The sequence below is a fragment of the Molothrus ater genome, chromosome 4, assembly GCF_012460135.2.
Source record: "Molothrus ater isolate BHLD 08-10-18 breed brown headed cowbird chromosome 4, BPBGC_Mater_1.1, whole genome shotgun sequence".
NCBI classification, from domain to species: Eukaryota; Metazoa; Chordata; class Aves; order Passeriformes; family Icteridae; genus Molothrus; species Molothrus ater.
In genome coordinates, this window is record NC_050481.2 from 31,919,480 (window position 1) to 31,935,908 (window position 16,429).

Here is a 16,429-nt window from a genome sequence, read left to right on the forward strand (position 1 = left end):
AGGAATGAATTTGCTCGCTTGTTAGGATCTGGGCTTGGTTGCAAGGGTGTCCCTAACAGAAGGAGAATAGCACCACTGATGTTACCTACCACCCAGGAACCTCTCCAGTGCATCTCTGGCATAGTGGGAAATGGCAGATCTTAGCAGGGGAGACAGTAAGAGAGCCATGGAATTACAGTCTCATCAATCCTTGTTTTGTAGGAATGGAGTTGGGAGCCTTATTCCTTTTATGTTCTGTATAACGAGGAGAGGAGGCTGGACATAAATGTGCTCTTGAGGTTTTTTTTTTTTGCTGTGTTAGTGTCGAAACCAGAGGCAAGGTCTTCTTTCCTTGCCCTTGGAAGAAGCCTTTCTGAAGCTCTGTTTGTAACTCTTAATATAGTGTTGCTTCTTGAGGTCTAGTACAAAATCCTGATGGCAAGCTCTGTCCAGAACAAAATTTGAGCAGCCCAGAGGAAGGATTTAGCACCTGAAAGCAGTCTGATAGATTAGCAGGTAGCTGATCAAGCCTCAAGGTAGAGAAGCCTGCTTTCCACACTTCAGGTAGCTGCAGAAAATTGAGCGTTTGCTGGTTGTCTCCCATGTGCTGGTGAGACCAGACATAGATTGGTTAACCAAAGACAATTTAGTGAGTGTGCTCTGATGGGTGTCATGTGAAGACAACTGGGTTAACTCATCCTAGGAATAGACACTTGTTTGAGTTAGCTGATCTTTTACCAATAGGGAATGTGAACATTCCCTTACTGGCTATCTATGTTTACTTCTCCCAGAACTCTGGAGTAGGAACCCTTTAGCTGATAGATGATTATAAGCAGCTGGAAGATAATTGCCACTCTCCCAAAGAAATATGTTGAAAGTAGGATAAGTACAATCTTAGTTCTGTTAAAAATCAGATCTTCAGGATAAATAGCAAATAAGTCATTCTTGGGGGGACTCAGATGATGATGTTGTAGTGCTTACCTTTCATATTGCAGTTGTATTTTGATTTTCTGCTTCTTCACTCCCCCTGCCAAAGTTAAATGCTCGTGTGAGTGAGGTTGGCTCCCACATACACAGCACGTGCCTTGCTCAATAAGGTAGTTATGTGCCTCTTTTTTCTGAACCTCATTTATTAAGCTAATATTTCTTTCTTTTTTTCTTTTTTGATATCTTAGTCCTGAAAAACATAATTAAGATTTTATTTGTGTAAAAATGCCTGTGTTTAACAGAAGGGTCACTGCACTAACACAGAAAAACTTTGATGTGAAAGAAAACTAGTAGAAAAACAGAAAATAGTATAGCTGGCTTCAGAGTTTTGCTGGACCTACATTCTTCTTTGCCCCATCTTGTGTCAGTTTCCAGGTGATAATGTCTTGTAAGCAGAGTGTAAATTAAATCTTAGTGCCTCTTATCAGAAAGAAAATGAGTAATAGCAGCTGATTCCTCACAAAAGCGCTTCTGGACAAAAGCCAGGTGTAAGAAGCATTAGGTGACTTTCTTTGTTACTCTTTGTTTAAGACTTTTATGAATTCACTGTGGAAGAAATTAACTGTTCAATTGTGTCCATAGTAAATGCTGTTTCAAAATGTGTTGAACAGTGTAAATTATATTACAATGCAAGATAAACCTGTGAAATTTTTGCTTTCCTGTGTAGGTGATCTCTATGGTGCCATAGGCTCTCCAGTTAGACTGACTCGGACTGTGATTGTTGGGAAGCGCAAGGAGCTGGTGCAGCGCTTGCTCTACGTTCTAACTTACTTCATCCGGTGCTCTGAGCTGCAGGAAAATCAGCTGACCTGGAGTGAGAAGGCTGGGGAGGGGGAGCAGGTGCTAAATGGAAGCAAGATCACAACTGCACTAGAAAAGGGAGAGGTAGAGGAATCTGATTATGTGGTTGTCACTGTTAAAAATGACCCTGCTCTTGTGCCTCCAATCCTACCTCCAAAGAATGATGGAAGTAAGAACAACAGTACTGCAGAGTGGGTGCATGAACCAGAAAGCACTCAGGCTGTCCCAGTCTCTTCAAAAGAAAAGAGGGAAGCAATAGAAAAGGCCAGTCAGACCTCTGAAACATCTGTTGACTGTCTAACTGGCAGTTTCTGTAAAGGAGCAGCTGATGGTAGAAAAAGAACTGTCACTAATACAGGAGTCCTATCCTACCACTCTGAAGAATCATCTAAATTAGAGGATGTAATGGATGTAAAGAAGAACAAGAACCAGAATGAGAGAAAAGTGGAGAAGCAGTTTTCTAGTAGGTCATCTGCTGTACCTTGTCCTGAAAGGTCTGGCTACAGGAATTCACACTTAGAAAAGGTCACGTTTCAGATTGGAAGTTCAGCATCACCAGAGTCAGACTTAGAAACTCATAGAAGAGAAATGGAAGAAAATCTGAAGGCATTAATTAAACATCCAGAGGTGATACGTTGTGCCTCAAGTTCCACAAATCTGACTGTGGATGCTTCTCAGAATCAAGACAGTTGTGAAGCTGCCTTTATCAGTAAACATAATGTTTGTTATGCACAAATCCCACCGTGTGAGGAGAAGGAAAGTACACTTAACCAACATATGGAAAGTAAAGGAACTGAAGTGAATTTAGTTAATTCAATATCTAGTGAAATGCTTTTGCCCACAGATAACATAGAAACTGTAAAATTGCCAAACATGAAAGAAAATAGAACTTTATGCTCTGGCAATCTGGAGAACTATTCTTCTGACTGTGTAGAAGCAGATTCTGCTGTCAAACAGGATTCTTCTAAAGTAGGTGCTAAAGATGTCCCCTATGGGGATTCTGGAAGGAAAACCTCCTTCAGGGTTGAAGGGGACATTCCAAGGAACGAGAGTTCAGACAGCGCTCTTGGAGCTAGTGATGAAGAAGGTGATTGTTGTATCCCTGATGAAGTGCATCATGATAACATCAGCAAGCGGCTTGAAGAATTTGCAGAAGTGGAACTTCCTTTGCCAAGGTAAAGAAGTCTGATTAATTTAGAACTAAATGGAGTCAAAAGCTGTAGCTACTTTGGAGTTGTTTAAAGTTTCAAGTCTGAAGTCTTCTGGGAACCTAAGTTCCTTGTAGGAACAAATCAGTAGCAGACAGCGATGCAGTTCGTTAGAATTCTTGTAAGCAGATTTGGCAGAAAGCAAACATAGCAGATTTAATAAAGTTTTATGACAAAGGTATATTTCACATGCCTAAAAAAGGTGATCAAACTTTTTATGTAAGCCTACTGAAACATTTAGTGTAGACATGTAGATAGAACATCTGAGGACAGGCAAAACTTGCTTAAAAAGATAACTGTTTAGATTTGACATAATTCTTAAATGAAACACCAATTTGGAATAAACATGGGCATGCTGTTTGAAAATTTTGAGCATTCCAGGTGCATATGAAGTTTGGTACTTAAGGTCAGTTTCTAGACTTACCTTCAGCATGAGAATTGAAGAAAACTCGAATTTAGCAAAACTGTAAGCTGCAGAACATGGAGGCCATATATCTCACAAACTCCAGAGCATATAAATTTTCTTATGTACAAGTTTGAGGAAATCAATACACTGTTAAATTTTAGCTTTTAAAATTCTTGTTTCAAGGAGCGGCAGTAGATGTTTACTGGTGTGGACATTTATGTATACTTGTAGTGCAACTGTTGATTAGTATTTGCAGTAGAAAGAGGCATGACTTTGCATTTACGTAAAATCTGAATGCAGGTTGGCAAGCAAGAGTCTCACCTGCTTTGTATTTCTGTATTTCAGGTCAAATACCATCAGCAGTCAATGTGTGAAAAACTTTGGAAGATCACTTCTGGGTGGTTACTGTCATACATATATACCTGATCTAGTGCTGCATGGAATAAACAATGATGAAAAACTCAAGCAGTGTCTACTAGCAGATCTACTTCATGCAATGCATGTGAGTTGAAGTGCTGAGTCAGAGTTGTGATATTACTGAAATCTACAGAAGTAGGTTTTTTCAGTAGGTGACTTTTTTTTACTTACCTGTTCTGAACAGCCACAACTGCCATGTCTGCCTTTTTGAAAGATGTAAGCCCTTAATTTACTATATGCAATGCTTGTTCATGCAAAAATCATGTGCTTTCCTTTATTACTTTTAAGGCTTTTCTTCCAAGATTAACACAAGGAAGATTGTTTGCAACTGCAATTTACAAACAAGGAAAAGAACCCTTGAGCTGCTTCTCTTTCCCATCACAATAGCAGACAAAATTACCTGCATTTCAGAAAAATTATGTGCAAGTTGAAACATCTTATTTTGCTACTTAGTGGCATGTGTTGCAGGTGAGGTAAAATCATGTTGAGGCCTGTATGATGCTAGTCTGTAGCAGAAATGACTGACTACAGAAGATAATTGTATATAGATAAGAAATTTGCTGTGTTCTTTCCTCACTGTAAGTACTCCTACATTATAAAATTTATAACTAAGCTTTCACTGGAATAACTGTGTGACCTCAGTATGCAATTTAAAATGCTTATCTAGTAATTGTCAGCAGCTTCTTTCTGTAGCAAGAATGATTCTGCTGGCATGACTGCATGTACTATCCAGAGCAGTGATGTGTGTGTCTGTCTGTTCCTTAAGGAACATCAGATTGGTCTGGTGTGATAGTGTGGCTCTTCTTTGGTGGATGACAAGTGGGCCGTGAGCTTGCACAGCTCTTGCTGCCAGGAGAGCCAGTGCTCTCCTGGGGTGCATAGCAAGAGCATTCTAGCAGGTCAGGGGAGGTGAACCTGCCCCTTGACTCAGCTCTAGTGAGGTCACATCTGGAGTGCTGTGTCCACTCCTGGGCTCCACAGGTCAAGAAGGATGAGGAGCTACTGGAGAGAGAGCCCCAAAGATCATTAGGGATCTGGAACATCTCTCTTCTCAGAGGAGACTAGACTGAGAGGGGATCTCATTGATGCATATTAATATCCTAAAGGCAGGTGTCAAGAGAGTGGTGCTCAGCAACAGGACAAGGAGCAATGGCCATAAACTAAACCACAAGAAGTTCCACCTCAGGAAGTTGCACCTTCTGAGGAAGAACTTGATGTTGAGGGTGGCAGAGCACTGGAACCAGCTGCTCAGGGAGGTCATGGAATCTCCCTCTCTAGAGACATTCAAAACCTGCCCGGCCTTGTTCCTGTGTCACCTGCTCTAGGGGACACTGCCTTGGCAAGGAGTTGGATTAGAGGATCTCCAGAGGTGCCCTCCAACCCTCACTTTTCTGTTATATCCTTCTAGGTTGTGCATAGTAAAATCCCTCACATATCTCTGAAACACTGAAACTCTTTCACCATACTGGATCAGTGTAATTATTACACTCTTCATTTTGAAAGAAACTAATCTCTTCAGGGTAGGGGGAATACATGAAGAAAAATAAAATTGAGTAGTGACTTTTAGGCACGAATGAAAATTAAATGTCTCAATCGGCAGATGCAGTGCTGCTGGATGCTGAATGTAAATCTTGTCACTGTCTTGTCATTTTTTGAGATGCCTTTGGTCCCCTAATGGACAAAAAATGCATTGAATCACTTCCTTATTTGCTACATCAGTCTGTAAAAGTAGAACATCAAACTGAGCTGTGGAAATGTATATAAGTATCACATAATGTATATAAGTATCACATAATTGTATTTTGTTTCTGTTGCAGCATCCAGTGCTAGATGAGCCTATAGCAGAAGCTGTCTGCATTATTGCAGACACAGATAAATGGAATGTACAAGTAGCTACAAGCCAGAGGAAGATGATGGACAGTGTGAAGTTAGGCAAGGATGTTCTGGTTTCAAGTCAAGTATCCAGTCTGTTGCAGTCTATTTTACAGCTTTACAAACTGAACGTCCCAGCTGACTTTGTAAGTATTTCTTTGAAGGCTGAAGGCTGAAGCTAATGGAAATTGCTTAGCTCAGATAGCAAGCATAGAGTTCTGTAACTGTGTTGCAATATCAGTGAACTAAAGCCTGATATAATGCAGAGCTGTTACAACATGTTGAAAAGAATCCATCCAGTAATGGATACCAATGGGAACCAAGTTGGTTCTGGCAAACAGCTTCCTGTTCTTGGAGTTTCTATTCAACGCTGTCATGTTGCATACTCCCTATGCCACAGCATCCTTTGCTGTCCTCATTTGTAGTGGAGTTCATCAGAGCAAATCATTAATGCTGGTTTTGCTGATTACAACAAAATTACCCCCAAGTCTGACTGCAATAACTATAGTTCAAGTTTTAGCACTTGATTATTGGTGAGGGGAGATGGAGGGGTTTTTCAGTAGTCACCCCTTTTCTAATAAACAGAATTGATTTGTCCTTCAGCAGATAGTTTTGAGAAATTCTCTAGGAATCTCGTGTAATGACTGTGCTGGCAGATGGAAGAGAAAGATAGAGGTAAACACTAACAGCCCTAAATAGTATTAGTTGGCACTGTTTTGGGTTAAATTGGTGGTATTGATTACACTAAGTTCTTCAAGTCAAATACTAGGCAAAATATTTTTGAGTGTTTTCTCTGGATTCTTGTGGGCATTGAAAAATACAGAACTGTGGTTGAAATTGTATCTTAACACTTGCACAGTCACACCTTAAATCCTGGCATTTTTAAACTGAGTAGTTGATTTTGCAACTGAAGTGTTCTTTCCAGTGTTTCCTTAGGATTTGTGTATGCAGTTTCTATAGGCATTGTGTGCTTTAGGAGGTGTCTGGAGGCAGAATGATTTTCAGGGGTTTTTATTTCCTTTTTCTTACAAAAAGGAACTGTGAAGTGACAGTGCTAGTTGTTTGTAAATTTTTCATCATTTGTCTTAGAAATACTTTGATCCTTCTGTCAGGAGATTTTGCAACTCTGCTAAAACAACATCAGTGCATGGAAGCCAAGTGTTCCTAAACTCTAGGAGAAGTATGACATTTTCATAGTAGTATGTCTGTTGATTTGAATTTGGATAGAAACATATGTATTGATGTACTCATATCAACCAGAAATGACCACAGTGCAGTATGTTTGAAGCTTCCTTTAGGAGTGCAAATCTCTTTACATGCAGTTACTGTTCAGATGAGTAAGTATTTCTGCAGTTTTGTGGTACCAACAAAAAACAACGCAATTTGAGACCAGGTGAAAAGCAAGTGGTGATATCTTTATTTTACCACTTCAGACTGATAGTTGTGCTGCAGAGAGCTTTGCAGTATGCCCTGGTGAAAGGAAAGTGCTGGTAGCAACTACTGCATTTTAGCGAAAGTTTTACCTGCACCTTTAAGCTCAGTTTAAAGTACTCTTTAATTCTTAGAAGTTACTTGACTTTTTTCTATTTGGTCAATGAGAAACTGCAGAGGATGCTAGTATAAAAACTAAAAAATAAAAAAAAAATACTTGTGGACACTGAACAAGATGGGTTAATGTACCAAGCCTGTGGGCAGAAATGTCTTTTGATTTTTTCCTGGTGTTCAGAAGGAACAGATCATATGATGTAAACAACACTTCTTTTAAAATAATGTGGGATTCTTCCTTACTTGCTCCCTCATGACTTAAAAAAAAAAAATCCATAATCCTTAACACAAATACTGGAATTGAAACAGATTGAACTGCTACGTTGTGAATCAGCTGCATGCCCCCCATAACCACTGAGAAAGTGCTCATAGGCTTTTTGCATGAGGGTTACCTGTAATGGAAAAGATAAGAGTGCTTGCTTCCCTTTTGGCCAGAATCAGAAGTGTTATGATTATAATGACTTGAGTGAAAATTTGCTTGAAGCAAATTGATCAAACTATTGTCAAAAACCTTCTGCCTTTCCTCCATTGGTGGCAGTGATTTTACTCTACTACCATGAAAGCACATTTTTTAAAATGCCTCTTTATTTTTCCATTATTAAGACTCTATATTAGCTCATTGAAAGAATAATTAAACATCTTCATCGTGCTTCAGATGATCAGAAAAATGCATCTTAGGCTGCCTACAAGCCTGAGTCTTATTTTTCTCATTAGTTTTTTAATTTACAAAACTGGTCTCACCAGGTCTCACTTCTAATACTTAGGGTTTTCATTCAGCTCCAGCACATGGGATGATGGCCTGAAGCTATTTGCTGCTACTGTTTCTAATTGCTGTCTGTGCCTGCTGGTTGATTATATGTTTGATAATGTGAGGTTCTGTATTGCTTCCTGCTTTCATCTCCTGATTTCAGAGAGCTGCCCTAATTTAACTTTTTTGAAGTGGTTATCCCTGTGAAAAGAAGGAATATATCAAATTGAATGTACCTTTGTCCTACAACAAAATACCTGATAAGACTTCCTACCTACTCAGCTTGTGAAGACATGCTGCCTGCTGACCTTGTCTTGCCAGAATAACCCCTCTCTCTCCTTGAAGCCAAGGTTCCTCTGCTCTCTTGTAGTTGGTATATGAGAAATTGCCATGAATCACATGACTGTATTTAAAATAATATGCATTTCTAGCATTCCACTACTGGAAGTGGAATGATTAAACTGATGTTTCAACTTGAACTATTACCTTTTGGCAATCAGCATCAAATGTTTAAGCAATTTTAAACTAGAAGTACTTAGGAATTATGAAAACAAATGCCTAAAATGGATTTGTAACTTAGTTGCTACAGAAAAGCAGTCAGCAAAAGAGTGATAATTCTCTTACCAATAAGGTTCTGGTGTCTTCCACATCTTGAGTCTTAGTTTCTTGAATGGCACTAGAGCCTTTGAGCTAGAATGATCATTTTAGAAACTGTTGTTTAAACTAAGTCTTTCAGAAAAATAGTACTAACTTATAACAAAGACATCTTGATCCAAGAATACTACCTTAATTCTTAGTAAGATATCTTGAGTTGTTTTGAACCTCATTAAAACTGTTTCAGTTGGCACAAATGCAGTGATGTGAGTGGAAATGTGAGGTGCAGTTTACGCAACAAACTTGCTGCCCAGGAGAGCTGGAACACCCCAGTTCTATGAGGGGTTTCCTCTTTGTGGAGTAGTGTAACTTTTTTATGTTTATAGCACAATTGTAATAAATCCAATTGCCTCTTCTAGATTTTGGAGTGGAAGCTTAGTTTATCTTCTGAGATAGAAGGTAAAGTGATGTGCTTACATTTCTGTAATATTTGCATGTGATTGCAAAAGGTATTCTGAGCTTTGTGGTCTGTGTTTGCAGTGCATAATGCATCTTGAGGATAGACTGCAAGAGATGTATCTCAAAAGCAAAATGCTTTCAGAATATCTGCGAGGACATACAAGAGTGCATGTAAAAGAACTAGGAATTGTATTGGGGTGAGTATTGCAGGTATCAGTCTTCAGCAATGGCAAAAGCTGAGGCAATTATTTTTCCTTTTCATCTGAGTGTTGACAGCTTGTTCTCATGAGGATTTGCTTCATATTTAACACTCCTCTTTCATGTGCCTAATAAGTTGCAAAAATGCCTCTACTGAGCTATCTCAAAATCAGGAGGAGACATTTAGACAACAACAACAAAATACTTGTCATTTTTAAATTTTCAGAATTTAGAGAGTTTGGATTTTCATCATTAGGAAGTTATCCAAGCATTCATACACACTCTGTCTGTTGTGATCTCCTTACTGAGAACTTCATCCCAACAAATACTTCGGAATTTTTGGAATGAAAAGGGTGCGTTTGTACTTAAGCGACAAGAGGGTCTCAAAAATCAGGTGTATAAAAATCAACAGATGTCCTGTCAACAGCTGTCTTCTAATAATAGTACTTGATTGGCATATAACCTTTAGGGAGCTGCCTGCTGACAGCAGAAAAGGGGGAAGAAGTAAATACACTTTCTCAAGATGTTTTTTAACACTGTAGATTAAATCTAACTTATCTTTTTCCAGACTGTTCAAGATTTCATACTCAGAAATGCAGCTGTAGATAGTGAAACAGTGCAATAAGCACTTTTCTCAGTGTGTGTGTACCTGTTAAATGTATATAAATATGTACATACATCCTGGCCTCTGAGCAGCTTCACATTTGGAAATCGTTGGAAAGTGACCATTGCACTTGAGAGACATTCCTTGAACTGTTACTGCATAATAATTAATAATTTCAGCTTTTGGTAATTTTTGGTAAGAAAGTGCTACTATGTAGCAAACTTAATTATATTCGAAACCTGAAATGCATAATCTTCCATAAGCTGATACTATTTTGTTAAACTGGGCTTATTGGTGCCTACTGAGAGACTACAAGCTGAGGCTTAGGGTTTAGCAAATACATAAAAGATTTTTTATTTAAACCAGAAGAGATTATATAGCACAGAATGTAATACTGCTTGCTATCTTTTGTTGTAAGTGCTAACATACTTCTTGGTTTTAAGCATTATTTACCTACCTTTACTGGAAGTACATGATTATTGACAATAAATAGTAATTAAACTATGAATTTATTAGTAGCAAGACACTTCTAGTTTCTTTAAAGTGGATGAAAAATATCATTTTGTATTTCTCTTGTGAAAGTGACTGTATATTATTTTAAAGGCTGTCTTTTTTTTTAATTTCTAGGATTGAATCCAATGACTTGCCTTTGTTGGCTGCTATAGCAAGTACTCATTCCCCATATGTTGCTCAAATACTCTTATAAATTAAATTCTCAGGATAGTCATTCCCTTAAAGTACAATTATGAAAATGGGAATGTTGAATGAAGAACAGAGGTGCCAAACACTGGTAAAGGGGAGCACTGATGAAAGCAGGTGATGACTGTACATTCTGCCACCTTCCGATTCTGATTTCAACCGGATGTTTTATCGGAGGACTTCAGTTTACATAACACAAAAGGCATTCAGGTTTTTCTTACAATCTCACTTCTGACTTAAATCAAGAGACTGCATCCTTGCATTTTATTTTTATTCAAAGGACAAACGTTAACACTATGTGGCAGACCGGGTGCTGCCATCCAAAACGCTGCTCAAAACCATGAAGTACCAGTTAAAAGAACAAGTGGGTTAGAATGGATTTCATAATACTATGCTTGTGAGTGTGGTGTGGTGTATGTCTCTTTGCTGGGGAGGAGGAGGAGGAGTAGCTGTTAACTCTGTATATAGCATTCCTATACAAAAGTGTATTCGGTGGGACATGATTTTCTTGCAGAACATAAGTGTGGTTTTGTATAGTAGAAGTGATGGGCTCAGAACAAGGGACTTGGATTCAGCAGCCAGATGTCATGTGGGAATGGAGGTGTGCACGAGGTTGATGTGACCTTTCCATTTAAGGACAAGAGGTTGAGAGCTGTGGCTGCTTCTGTTTTAATGAGGAGGCATTCTAATGGGCCCATGGCTACAAGTGGAATGGAATGGACTTCCAAGAGAGGGATTTTGTGGGAAAGCCTTATGGAACTTCTGCTACAAGTTTACATTTGTTGCTGATGCAACTTCAGTAACTGTTGATTTGCTGTATGACTGTGGTCCTGGGAACTGAACTTGTCTTGGTGTCATCGAGTATTGCTATCTCCAAGGAGTATGAATTTGGAAAACTTGCGAACGATGCCAGTGCTGTGTGAGCATGTGTCCGTGTGCACATACACCAAACAATTGGCACAAACTGAAGACAATCGTATTGGGGAAATACAAGACATCAAACAACCCCCACCAAACCTTTAGTCAAAAGTATTACTTTTTTCCATCTATGAGTTGTCACTCTGAGTAGGAATAGAAGAGGAACGTTGTTTGAAGTAAAATGAAATGTGGGGGCAAACCCCAATATTTGATATTACTCTGAATGTTTGCAATTACCCTTTTTGATTCTACAGAAATCTTGAACTATTATCCAGGTGCCTTTCCTTACTAGGTTATCTACTCTGACACCAGAAACTACTTCTCCACTAGTTGATACTGGCCTTTGGTGTTTCTAGAAAGCAAAATAAAATTTTGTACTTCACTGTTTTCACGTGGTTGATTAAAATGAATGTAAAAAATATCTTTTTTTGCATAAAGCACTGTTAAGCTGGATATGAAACTATGGACCAGACTAAGGAGAGAACAAAGGATCAAAACATGCTTAAATGGAAAACTCAATGTTGGACTGTTCCGTTGTGAGCCACTGTGAATACGGTGTCTGAAATTGTTATCTTGCGAGCAAATTTCTGGCAACGCAATTGCTTGAAAATAGTGAATTCTAAAAAGAAACTCCTGGTCACCAGTTGTGAGTTCTCCTTGTTGGTGGTTACAGATTTTTAACACTGAAGGGACACACTTTTATTAAAAGTGTTTTTATTTCCTACTACCTTGATGTTTGGACTTTTCTACAGTAAACTTTCAATTATTTGAAAAAATGAAATGTGCTTATTGTGAATTGTTTAAATGTGATGGGGTTTTATTAACCTTGTGTTGCTTTTTGAGGGAAATAGGTAGACTGGCCTACTGTGAAAAGAGGTTGTTTCCACGTGGAGGGATACTTAATATTCTGATACAACACTTCTAAAGCTGTTCCTTCTATGCTGGTTTTCTGACCTGACATTCCAAATATTTCTTTTATTGCTTTTCATATTTCTCCCTAGTATTCTGCCTAAAAAGGCTGAAACCTTTCTATGGTTCAGGGTTTTTTTTCCTGCTGTAGAGTTAAGCAAACTTTTCATATCTTTGGTCTGTGAATCCTATCTGCTGGAAAGTAAATTTACCTCTGCATATGGCTTTTAGCAGATACCACTTTGTTTCACAAGGTTAAAACAAGGAGTGAACCATAGAGCAAGTCACGTATTCCTAAACTTACCCTCTTGATGGAGAATGTATGTGTGCATGTGTAAGACTATGAAACTGCTTCTCTGAGTGTATATAGAAATCCTCTTGTATTTTCTCTATTTCATGTCACTCTTGAATAGTAGCTGACATCATTTAAATCTGCCCAGTTCTTTTAAAGTGGGGTTTTTATCTGAACAGACTCTTGACAGTTCTTCAAAGAAATATATGCTAACTTAAAGATGTGTTTTTGTTGTCACAGGGTTTACTAAAGAGGACAGAGATCTGCAGACATTCAGTGATTTCAAGATTAATACCATAATCAATAATAGATCTGATTTTACCACATCAACTGTTTAAAAAAAAAAAAAAATCTGCCTTTGGGCAAGACATCAGTTAGCTTTGTGGTGGCATGTGAGCTGATGGTCAAAAGCACTTGAATTTTCTTCAGCCCAGGCTAAAACTTTATAGTTCTTGCTGCTTTCTCTAACATTTTGCTGCTCTTCAGAAATTACACGTCGAACTATTTTATTCTCACAAGTTTTAGTTTTGGGGGAAAGAAAATTCAAATTGAAAGCCCTTTATTACTTTTAAAAGGCTTTAGACTAATGAAAGCTAATTACATATTTCCCCTCCACCAAATGTACTACCTCAGTTGACAGGATTCCACTTTCTAGGGCTTTTTTTGACTCAAAGTCTTTAACTTGTTTTTAGTAGCATCTTGATGTTCATGTAAATTGGTGTGGCATGACAGGGCAGTAAGTATTTACAGATGTGTTTTTTTAGACATTTTTAGGGCATGTTTCTGGTTTTATTTTAATAGGATGAAAAGTGATATGAATGTACAGCTGTGTTGAAAATTGATAATGTAGCTTAATTTTCAAATATTCCAAAGTTGTTTTTATCAGTATTATGTAGGTTTTTTGTAAACTTAAAAACATACTTTCTTGGTTAGGTGGGAGTGCACAGTCTTTCCAAAATCCCACATAAATGCAGTTTACACACTGAAATTTAAAGAATGTATGCTGTTTTCGGGCAAGACTAAACATAGGGTAGGAATGAACAGCTAAATTGTAGAATTTAATTGAAATGAATTCTTTAACCCCAAACAATACCAAGATTGGAACATTTTAATTTAAGTGAGGTACACTCTGAACTAGTCTATACAACTTTCTTTTGCTCCCAAAAAAACAATAGACACTGATTCTGTAATTCACATTTCTGATGGCATCTTCCAGAATTTTAGATTGATTTTCCCCCACTCCATATTACAAGCATCTTTGCTCTTAAAGTCAAAACCTCTTTTCAGATGCATCAAATTCTTGTAGAGAAGGTTTATGCAGAATGATCACTTACCCTTCAAGGATAACTTCAATTAAAAGGACCCAAATAAAAATCAAGTCTGAACTACTGAATTTAGTCTAGACAATTTCCTTCTTTTTTTTTTAACTTTTTTTGGGGGGGGGAAGGGTGGGGGATTTGAGGTCGAATGAGGTAATTTGACATACATGGCAAGTTTTCCATAGTAGAAAAATGTGTGTTGCTATTGCATGTTTGGAGAACATAGGCTTTTTTAGGAATGACTGAACACCAATGTCAAACTACATGTTTTTTTCTTATAGTTGTTTATGTACACTATCTTTTTGGTCAATTTCTTTGCGGCATTTGGTGCAATAAACTTTCTGAAATCAACATAAGTGGTATTTGGTATCTTCCTTTTTAAAGCTTCTGAAATAGCTGTTGTTGTTGTAGCTGAGGTCTAACAGCACATGGACTATTAGATAACCCTTCAGCAAAGTAAGTAACTCTTACAAGAGGTGTCTAACAAGCTACACAAAATTTGGAACTTGGTTGGTTATCCTTGGAAGTTTTACCCCACTTATATGTAAACAAGAGCTCTTACAGTGTGAAAAATACGGGCAGAAATAGTGGAAAATGAAGACAGTGACTGTTGGAGTAGGTGGTGCAGAGGTTTCACAGGTATGTTTTCTTTAGTTCTTTCCATAAGCTTTTGAGCTAGCTAAAAATGTGTTACTATTAGATAATAAATCTAGTTTCTAAAATTGCTCAACTGAACAGGAGTGAGTGACCCCTCATGTCTACTAGATTATTAAGTGGTTTGTGCATTTGGTCTGATTTAGTTTCAAATAAAGAGGTTTTTGATTTCTCTCAGATCTTCCATGACCTTTCTATTTAGTATTCTGAAGCTTATTGGAAAATTCTTATTTAGAAATAAAAACAAAGGAGATGAGATGATCAACTGTATTTGTGCTTCTTTGAGCAAGTCTGAATTAGTCTGATTTGTAGGATCTAAGCATTTCTTACTTACAGACTGAAATGCTTGCTTGTGGGTCAGGTTACCAAGGATTGGAAGTAAGAAAAAAGCCAAGGAACTTTGGCATCAAGGACTTGATAGTGAGGAGAAAACCCAGCCACCTGACTGCTCCAGTCCCTGATCTCTTTGATACTTGTTAACCATTGGACTGTCTTAGTGATTTGTGCAGTTTGCCAACCTGTTTTTCCATCCAGGCCTTCTAAGACTCCATGAAACTCCTCTGCTCTGATTTCACTACTTTAAAAAAATTGTAGTTAAGCTGTTGCTCATACCAGCTGGTTGAATTTCTTTTTAAAGGGCACTTAGCCAGTTTCTCAGAATCCAAATGTTCAGGATGGTGGCAGATTAAGAAGAGGGATGTGCAGAGGCCGGCAGACATTAAATAGCCAAGCACTGGGAAGGGGTGGAGACCTGCATTAATGAATAGTTGCAAGGTATGGCTGAGAGGGTGGCCAAAGAGCTTTTAGAACTGAGAGCTGCAAAGGGGAAAATAATAACTCAGATTTGAAAAATCTCTAACACTGAAGTCAGATTCCATGATTTGTTCAGAAGACGTGACTAGAAGTAATATGAATGTTTATAGTGAACAAGCAACTGAACTGTTTCCCTGCTTATGTAAGTGGCAAGGAAGATCACAGATCTGATGGAGGAGTTCTCCTCATATGTAAAAATGGTTTCAAGGCTACAGCAGTAAACATGAACTATATTCCAAAGTAACTAAGTCTTGTGCCAAAATTCTGCCAGTCTTTCTCCCTACTTTTCTCTCTTTTTGAAAAAGTTATATAGCGAAGCTTTCTGCTGATCATCTGTGCACCATATCCTTTGGTTTTCTGTACTTACAGCTTTGAAGAGGTCAATCAGGACTAAACATACAAAACAGGATTTTGGATATAAAGGACACGAAGCCAAGTGACAAACCACGAGACTGTGACTTGTGTAAGGCTTCTGATCCCATATAAAATTAGCTTAAGTGGACACATGCTAGTAATCCACATGCTGGAAAATTGCTCTTATAATAGTTGCAGTCAGTTGTCTGTCTGGCACAATCCCAAAGCTAAAACAGTTTAAGCAGTACAAGTAGAGTAGCGCTTTGTCTTGAAATCCTAAGGTCAACACATGGCTGAAGGGCTTAGGAGTGACAGTCAAGTGTTCAAATATAATCTCATAAACTGGATTTTTTTTTTTCATTTGGAGCTACAGAAGAGATTCCTCTGATATCTGACAAAATGATGTTTGAGATAGAGCAGATTTCCATGAGGAATGAGTTTCTCACCAAGGAATAAAGCTCCCTCTCCAATGGACAGCGAAATGGTCATGGGTGTGGAAATACAAAGTGATGCTTAGGTCTGCTTGGGATTGTCCCAGGGTGGGTTTGTGTGTTCTGATAAGAGTGCCATAGTGTCAAGGGCTGGGGTGTTTTGGCTCACAAAAATGTTTTGCCTTCTGTTCGATTGAATTCCTACCCTGCATATAACAAAAT

The 16,429-nt window shown here is 38.1% G+C and overlaps 1 protein-coding gene across 1 annotated transcript in view; it reads left to right on the forward strand.

Annotated features, from left to right (window-relative positions):
• The window catches only part of FNIP2 (folliculin interacting protein 2), a 50,526-nt gene extending 36,215 nt beyond the window's left edge, over positions 1–14,311 (forward strand). Inside the window, exons 13-17 of the mRNA XM_036381792.2 lie at positions 1,634–2,942; positions 3,727–3,883; positions 5,616–5,816; positions 9,098–9,213; positions 10,446–14,311. Coding sequence (XP_036237685.1) covers positions 1,634–2,942; positions 3,727–3,883; positions 5,616–5,816; positions 9,098–9,213; positions 10,446–10,524 — 1,862 coding nt within the window. The 3' untranslated portion in view covers positions 10,525–14,311. The remainder of the gene's footprint in view (positions 1–1,633; positions 2,943–3,726; positions 3,884–5,615; positions 5,817–9,097; positions 9,214–10,445) is intronic.
• Positions 14,312–16,429: the final 2,118 nt, after the last annotated feature.